Genomic DNA, 8,934 nt, shown 5'->3' with positions numbered 1-8,934 from the left:
GCATTTTTCAAGGGCCTTGTGAGCCTCCCCCCACACATTCTCTGTCTCAGACAGTTAACTGAAATAGATTTATTCAGCCATTTGAAACTTGATCCTAACTGTATGAGCAGCCACTAGAGTCAGAACATACTGACCCTGCTGGGTGATAGGAATAAAACTTCCTGTAACGCTGGGCTATGTCACGACTGACAGTTAATAAAGATCAGTCACAGTCAAGTGGGCTGTACCCTTGTCACTCAAACAAGGTGCCAGAACTATCACAAAAACCACTGGACCTATTCTTGGGGGTAGTGGTGGAACCAACCCCTCCTGACTTTTAAAACAGATTGAACAAAACACTAGAAAATGTACTGGAATAACAAACCCTGCAGTAGCAGCAAGATGAATTGATTGGTATAACAGGCAGTTACTATCCCGTACGTTTTACATTTTGATTATATGAAATTCTTTGTTCCTCCTGAGCTTTGGAGATGTAGAGGCTAATTCTGATTTTAAGCCCCTGGTTCTGGAATACCTTCTTAGGAATTCTGCACTGGCTATTTCCGACAAAGTGGGAACTGGATTCTGACAGGTATTGTAGAGATACTCCCTGAGGAATCCCCAAGACGCTCTACATATAGGGTGGATTCTTTCCTGACTGACAAATGGAACAGGCGTCTGTCAGCTAGACATCTTTAAAGGGTCCACAGCCCACCATTGGAAGATAGGTTATTCTATGGATCACAGATGAGGTCCATTCCTTGGTCAATTCAGGAAGAAAAGCTAAGAATATAGAATCATTTTGCCACTAATAGTAAATGGCAGGTTTAACTGGTTCACCTTGGCTGACTTATCAGACATGTGGACCATGGAAGAGCACTAAAGCACCATAGCCCAAAGTATGGGGTGGGGGGGGGATATCCTGAGAATATATTTTGTAACAAGGTACTAACCATAAGCAATCTTCCTTCCTTCCCCACATCTCCCTCCAAGAAAATGATATCACAATGAGATTTTTTTACATTACATTATGTGACAGTGGATAGGTTGGCAAGCCCTTCCACTCCCATTCACTGATAGACAAGAGTTTTTACAGTTTATGAAACTCTTGTTGACAAGATGGCCATCATACAGGGGATTGCAGATGCAAAAATGGAGGGAGTACTCCATGACATAAAAAGAGATCTCACTGTATTTCTATGAACTTTCCGCACAGTTGGGACCAGCATATTGGCCACAGAGCTGCTGTAATAGTAAACTTTGTTAATTGGCTTCAGTATAATCAGTTAGTCTCCTATGCAGCCATGGTTTACAAAAATCTCCACCTCTTGCAGCCCAGAGCCTTTAAATATTATCTTTGAGTTACTCATGGCAAATAATTTTTCTTCAACATCTGCTTATGCAAGGCTTGTACAGTTCTATTGTTGTTCAAAAAACGCTTTTAAAAGACTGGAGTACTCAGAATGGACTCATATATTTTTAGGGAAGACATTGCTATGAACAGTTTTCTTGTTGCTGGTCACCTTCTTTTCAGGGATAGAACAATCATTCATAGGTAAATATGAACTTCCTTGCAGTACTGTTGCACAAAAGGAGCTGCAGCATTTACAGGTTTTCTCCAACTGGAAAGTGTCTCCACAAACTAAGCATGGAATTTTCTTGTTGCTGTTTTGCAAACCTTTAAAAAAAGAAGGCAGTCATTAATTAACCCACATTTCAACTGAAGTCCATATTTTAAAAGTCCTTGTTATGCAAAATCATAATAAACTCTTCAAAAACTGCATTCAGTTATACTATATAGTACTTTTTCAATAGTAAAACAGGGCTACATGGAAACTGTGTGCCTCAGGTATTAATACAAAACCTGTTAATACATTAAAAGGACTCTGTATATACCACAACCACTTATAGACCATTCTATAAGTGTTGGATGTGTGTGTAAGCCTTTAGGCAAGAGATTTCAGGTGACAGTGAAATATGCCCATTCGTTCCAACTCTTGGCAAACTGAACACCATATACCACATCCTTAAGTTATGTTTTTAAAAACACACTTGGCAGTATCAGTAGGAAGAGGATCCCTTGTGGGAAATCCCCCCAAAATGATGATGGTGATGGTGGTGATGATGATACTTAGCAGATAAATAACACATAACATCTGCAGCATACTCTACAAACAATGGAATTTTTTCTTTAACTTTTTAGTGAATTTAATACTTATGAAATGTTAGGGCTTATAGGCCTTTAAACTGAAATCCTCTTCTTATCCACAGAACAGGTACAGACAACAGCAGCTGCAGCACCCATTGCCCTGATGACGTTTCAAGATTGACCTGGAGAACTATCCAAGTTCAGTATCCATGTTTGCTTAATCTTTGACCTCTCTGCCAATTAGGTTCCAGTTTGTACTAAAAGATGGTGATTTTGTAATGAGAATAACAGTCCACTGGAACTGGTCCGTAGTCCCCACATAGCCAGCAGACACAAATTATGGTCACTTCTGACCTGGATTACATGTGAACTAGTGATACAGAGGTGAAAGTCTCCGTGTTCCAGTGCCAATCTCTTGAGCCATCCAGAGACAATAGGAGGTTGCATGAGAATAGCCAGCTATCACTAGCAGAAATAATAAGGACTTGTGACCTCTACACAGAAGAAAAAGGAGTTGGGCATTAATGTGGATAGCTTAATAAAAACTTGTGCTCAGTAGGCAGCGGCAATCCAAAAAGCAAACAAGATGTATGCTGCATAAAAAATGCAATCGAAAATCATCTTCAAAATATGGTATGCCATTATATTATATATACAAATGGTATGCCCTCACCCAGAATACCATATCCCAAAAACAATATAACAGAAATACAGGGGATTCAGAGGCAAGCAGCAAAACTTATTAGAGGCATGGAGAGACTTCCAAAGGAAAGGCTGAAAAGTTTGGGACTATTTATATTAGAAAGACAAATAACATGGAATATAATACTAGTAGACAAATAACTAGCTAAGCAATCCAAAAACTTATACTGTATACCTAACTTCTACTTTCCCTCTAAAATGTATTTTTATGTAATTTATAGTGAAATAATGCTAAACAACAGATATTACCTGATATTTTGGAAGGCTGAAGTAAAGGCCAGTCCAAGGGATTCATATTTTGAAAGGTAGGGGCTGTCTGATTTACTCTGTGAAAGCTTGAATCTGTTATTCCTTTTGCCTTGTTTATATACTGCACATGTTTCATCTCTGTGATGCTTTCTGTAGGTTGTAAAACTAAGCTGGGGAAATCTATGTGCCCAGTGGATTTCATGTGTGCATCCCTTACTTTACAACTTTTCCCTGGTGGCTTCTTGAGAGGCTTAGGTAAAGTGCAAAAAATAGCCTTTTCAATTTTCATTTTGATGTTTTGCTTGTTATTTACAGTTCCTATTGATTCTCCTTGTTTTTCATGATTGGCTGAGGTGCACTGAATTGTCTGTGGTATTCTTGTTAATGTGTCAAGAAAATTAAAATTAGCGATGGGAGCAGCTTTCTGCCTTGATCTCTTAATACCAACTCCTTCCACAAAAAGGTCCGTAACATGGAACGGCGGCAGTTCCAAAAGAGGCTTGAGAGACACAAAAAAGAAATTAAATTTTTCAACAGACTCATGCACTACTAAATTATAAATGAAGACACTACTGTTCCATGGGTTACATCTACTCATAAAATGGGTTCATACAGCACTTTGTGTGACGAAGGATTCCACACCACTGTGACAAAAACTGCATAATTTAGAACTTACTAAGGCTACTAATTTCTACATGGTGTTTATTTTTCCACTTTATACAATGGGCCTAACACGGTGACCAAGGAAGATGAACAAAATAATAATGTCAGGTTTCAGAGTAGCAGCTGTGTTAGTCTGTATTCGCAAAAAGAAAAGGAGGACTTGTGGCACCTTAGAGACTAACCAATTTATTTGAGCATAAGCTTTCGTGAGCTACATCTTACAAGGAGAGTGATCACTTTAGATAAGCTATTACCAGCAGGAGAGTGGTGTGGGGGGGAGAAAACCTTTTGAAGTGATAAACACCCATTTTTTCATGGTCTGTGTGTATAAAAACATCCTCACTGCATTTTCCACTTTTATGCATTAGATGAAGTGAGCTGTAGCTCACGAAAGCTTATGCTCAAATAAATTGGTTAGTCTCTAAAATAATAATGGAAAACTACTGAGACTTCTGCTTTTATACTAAACTCTGTTTTATGGTTACTTCAGTCTATCAAACCCGTCACTCCTCTTTGTCTATATCATCCAGCTGTTGTACCTGTCTGACACCTAAATTGTAAACTCGCTGGGCGAGAGTCCCTCTTCTTTGATACTTGTCTCTATGGTGCCTAGCACAACAGAGCCCTGACCCTTGATTGGGGCTCCTTGGTGCTACGGTATTGTAAATAATAAATTACAATAACAATTATGATCAATGAGGTGAAAGAAACTTTTCAACACAATTAAAATCCTCCCCATTCAACTGAAAAAACTGGGGTAAAAAACATAAGCCTTACAGCATGCCTTGTGGGTTGAAATTAAGAATAACAGACTATGTCCAGGACCGGCCCCTGAGAATGCCTGCTCCAAACACAGTACCCAACTCTAGGGACTGTCAGCTTGAACATCCCAGCTGATCTCTACTTTCAGGGTAAAACACAGTCTCTAAGAAACACAAGACTTACAAAAGCCACAAAAGGAGCTTAACAGCTCAAAATCAACATCCTGAACTGTACCCAGAAACAAAGCCAGGACACGTGTAATATGCTTCCACAGGAAAATAATGCTAAGAAAGTAGGTATTTATTAGAGCTGGTCAAAAATTTAAAAATATGAGGGGAAAGTCAGCATATTTAAAAGGGTTTTAATTGCATTGCTTTTGTAACAGTCCTTTTTTTGTTTTCTGAATTCTCCCAGAATGTTTCTTTTAAACTCAATTTTTGGTGATGAAATCAAAATTTTTCTAAACTTAGTTTTTTTCTATTTCATAAAACATCACCCTGTGACTAAACTGACCAATCAAAATTGGCAATACCAAAAACTGGATTTGTGTGTGGTGGACAAAGCACGGCCTGAGAAGCCAGTCGATTAACTGATTCTGCACGTCTGTTGCAGCCTCCACTGCAACCACCATAGATCAAAACGATCCTCTAAACACTTATGCACATGATTAATTTTATACACATGGGAGTACTCATATGCATAAGTGTTTGCAGGATCAGAGCCTGAAGTCATACCTGACCGGTTCAAGTCTCAGAGACAGCAGAGAGTAAAACTGCCATCTGCTCTCCGACAAGTACGTTCCCCGCTGGGGTACAGCAGGCCTGAACTTGCATCATATTCACTCTTGGGGCTGCAAACATCTTATTTAATTTGTTTTAACTGAATAACTAATTTATTGTGCTCTGTTTTTCTTCACTTCAGATATATCAATCAGCATTAAAAAGAGAACACTAAAATAATTTACTAATTAATATGAAGATTAACATTGGCCTCAGTCAGTTGCAATATGACTCTAGAATACAGCATCCTGTTCCTTCCACGGTAAGAACTGTGAACCAGATTAGCACACTGTATAGTTACCAACTGACCGATCAGTATGAAGCAATAAAGTTATAGCCATTACTGATTAAAGGTGGCTAACATTGGGAAAGGAAGTGTTTTGTTTAAATGGCCTCAAACACACACAGGCCAAAATTCAATGGAGAGATAAATGAGCCCTGAAAATATCCAACACTGAAACATAACTTAAGGATGTTATTGACGTAGCTTGCACTCCTGTAGAATGAGCTCATGCCCATAGAGGGGGCATAGGCGAAGCCACTTCATATCCAGTCTTGATGCAGGAAGTTATCCACTTATAGATCATCTGTGAGGAGACTGCCTGTCCTTTCATATGGTCTGCATATGACACAAACAAACAAGAGGAAGCCCCAAAGGATTTAGTCCTGCCCAGCTATCGTCTGACATCCAATGTGTGAAGATGATGCTCCTCTGGCAATGAATGCAGCTTACGAAAAAACACAGGCAAATATGCCGCCTGGTTTAAATGAAATTGAAAGACCACTTTCGACAAAAATGTCAAGTGCAGCTGCAATGTCACTTTGTCTTTGGAGAATTGTGTGTAAGGAAGCTCTGCCGTCAAAGCCTGCAACTCAAACACTCTCCTCACAGATGTTATCACCATGAGGCATGCAGTTTTTTGACATGAGAGGAAAGGAGCAGGATGCCAGAGGCTCGAACGGAGGTCTCATGAGAGCCACTCAGACTGTGTTAACGTGTCACAAAGAAGCTAGTTCATCACGGGCAGATGGAGACAAAAGACTTCTTTCAAGAATCTCGCCACCATGGCACTGGAAAACACCAATCTTCCAAGAATGGGAGAATGAAAAGGTGAGATTGCCACCAGGTGCACCCTCAACGAGCTAAGCATTAAGATACGATGATTGAAGATGCAGCAAATACTCCAAGATGTCTTGGATACTAGCCAGCGTTGGCTGAACTCCACAGGCCAATGACCACATTGAAAAACTCTTCCACTTTGCCAAATAGGCCATTCTGGCAGAGGATTTTCTACTACTGAGCAGGACATGATGAACAGCCACTGAGCATTGCTCTTCCTCCTCATTCAACCATGCAGCAGTCATGCCATGAGATGCAGAGAACTGACTGCAGGATGCAGAGTGCAACTGTGATTCTGTGTGAGCAAGTCAGGAAGGAGAGGAAGGGATATGGGAGGCTGAATCAACACCGTGAGAAGGTCAGAAAACCAGCACTGCCTCAGCCATGCCAGGGCGATGAGGATGAGCTTTGCCTAATCTGCTTTCAACTTGAGGATGACCTGTGGAATAGTTGGGATTGGAGGAAAAGCATACAGGAGAGCCGACTTCCAGTTGAGGTGGAGGGAGTTGGGCAGGGAGCCTAGACTGAGGCCCCCTTGAGAGTTGAACAGTCGGCATTTCCTGTTGTCCCTTGTAGCAAACAGGCTGATTGTCAGAATGCCCCATATTGCAAAGATAACTTGCAGAACACTGGACTTCAGCGACCACTCATGGTTCAAGGAAAAATTCCTGCTGAGATGGTCCACAAGATGATTCTGGACCCGAGGCAAGTAAACGGATAACAGAGTGATACTCTCGTTGAACCAGAACAGCCACAACTTGATTGCCTTTTGGGAGAGCACCTTGGAGTGTGCTCCCCCTTGCCTGTTCCCATAATACATCACGTTGGCAAGTATGGGAACTATTGAACCCTTGATGCGGTCTAGGAAACAGAGATAGACATTATAGATGGCCCAAAGCTCCTAGACATTGATATGCAGTGGAGCTTCTTGCTCTGACCCCAGGCCCTGAACTTTCAGCAACCCCAGATGCGCTCCCCAACCTATCAAGGAGTTGTTCGTGACAACAGTCCTGGTTGGTAAGGGCCAGATGAAGGGAATGCCTTGACATCATTCCTGAACCGTCTACCACTGCAAGGAGTCCAGGATTGACGGAGGTAGGAAGTCTAACATGTCCAGGGGTGAAGGGTTGGACGGAAAACAGTCCTGAGCCACATTTGCAGAGGGTATTGGCACAACCTTGTGACTGGAACCACAGGTATGCATGTAGACATGTGGCCTAAGAGCCTCAGGCACATGTGAACTGTCATGGAAGGCTGGGACTGCAGACTGAGAGAAAGGCTACAAATGGTCTAGAAATGGTTAATTGGCAGGAATGCTCCTTGAACTCGTAGAGTCTATTAGGACCCCAATTAAATCGTTTTTCTGAGTGGGGACCAATGTTGACTTTCCTGTGTTTAGGATGAAACCCAGGCAGTCGAGTAAGTGCAGTGTGATGCATGCATGAGAAAGAACTTCTTCCCTTGACCTGCCCCAGAGCAGCGTGTCATCCATACAGGAAAACATGGATTCCCTTCTTCTTGATGTACACGGTCACCACAACCATATATTTGGTAAAAATCCTAGGGGTGGATGACAGCCCAAAGGGAAGGACTGTGTACTGAAAATGGTGGTTCACCACAACAAACCAGAGAAATCTGTGGCTCAGGAGAATCGCCATATGGGTGTAAGCATCCTGAAGGTCCAGAGCAGCAAGCCAGTTGTTCTGAGTCAATGTGGGGAGGATAGTTAATAGGGTGACCATATGGAACCTCACGTATCTGGTATATATGTTGAGGTTGCGGAGCTCGAGAATAGGTTTTACTCCTCCCTTGGATTTGGGAACCAGGAGGTACCAGGAGTAGAAGCTCTGACCCTGGTGTTCCAGAGGAACTTCCAGCACCACTCCCATGGCCAGTAAAGAGAAGCCTGCTTGAGGAGCAGTATCTTATAAGAGGGGGCCCTGAAGAGGGATGGGAAGGGCAGATGGGTGCGGGGAAGGAGTGGAGAGGAACTGGATAGTTTAGCTCAATTTGATGATGCTAGGACCCAGCTTGTACTCTAGCCCCAAACATCGTAAAAGCGAGCTAGCCTGTCCCCAGACAGAGGCAGAGTAAAGGGAGTGATGACTGGACCACTGCTCTGGTCCAAGGAGTCAAAATGGGCATTTGGGGGGTGCCAGGGGAGGGCGTGTTGACTGGCTGAAACCCAGACCCAACTGCCTGCACCTCTGGGATCTATGCCCCTTTCTGGGATAATCCAACTGTTTTGAGAGACAGAAGGCTGCCAAAAGGTGCATTGTGGACAGTATTGTTGCTGTCTGCACTGATGGTGTATACATCCCAAAGGAACACAGGGTGGGCCCTATAATCCTTGAAGGTGTGCAGGGTCTTGTCCATCTTGTCTGAAAACCAACACCCAGCACCGAAGGGCAAATCCTCTATAGCCTGCTGCACATCAGGAGCAATGCCCAAATTCTGCAGCCAGGACGCCCTTCTCATGGTCACCACAAAGGACAAAACTCTGGCCAAAGTATCCACGATGTTCAATACAG

At 42.3% G+C, this 8,934-nt stretch overlaps 1 protein-coding gene across 1 annotated transcript in view; it reads right to left on the bottom strand.

Moving 5' to 3' along the window:
* Positions 1 to 870: 870 nt before the first annotated feature.
* Positions 871 to 8,934, bottom strand: part of TTLL8 (tubulin tyrosine ligase like 8) — a 57,483-nt gene continuing 49,419 nt past the window's right edge. Inside the window, exons 14-15 of the mRNA XM_084616949.1 lie at positions 3,080 to 3,578; positions 871 to 1,657 (exon numbers count right to left, since the gene is read on the bottom strand). Coding sequence (XP_084473075.1) covers positions 1,449 to 1,657; positions 3,080 to 3,578 — 708 coding nt within the window. The 3' untranslated portion in view covers positions 871 to 1,448. The remainder of the gene's footprint in view (positions 1,658 to 3,079; positions 3,579 to 8,934) is intronic.

Source organism: Lepidochelys olivacea (assembly GCF_965140295.1).
Source record: "Lepidochelys olivacea isolate rLepOli2 genome assembly, chromosome: 1".
NCBI classification, from domain to species: Eukaryota; Metazoa; Chordata; order Testudines; family Cheloniidae; genus Lepidochelys; species Lepidochelys olivacea.
The sequence above is the reverse complement of the archived record's forward strand: the minus strand, read 5'-3'. Positions and strand labels throughout refer to the sequence as shown.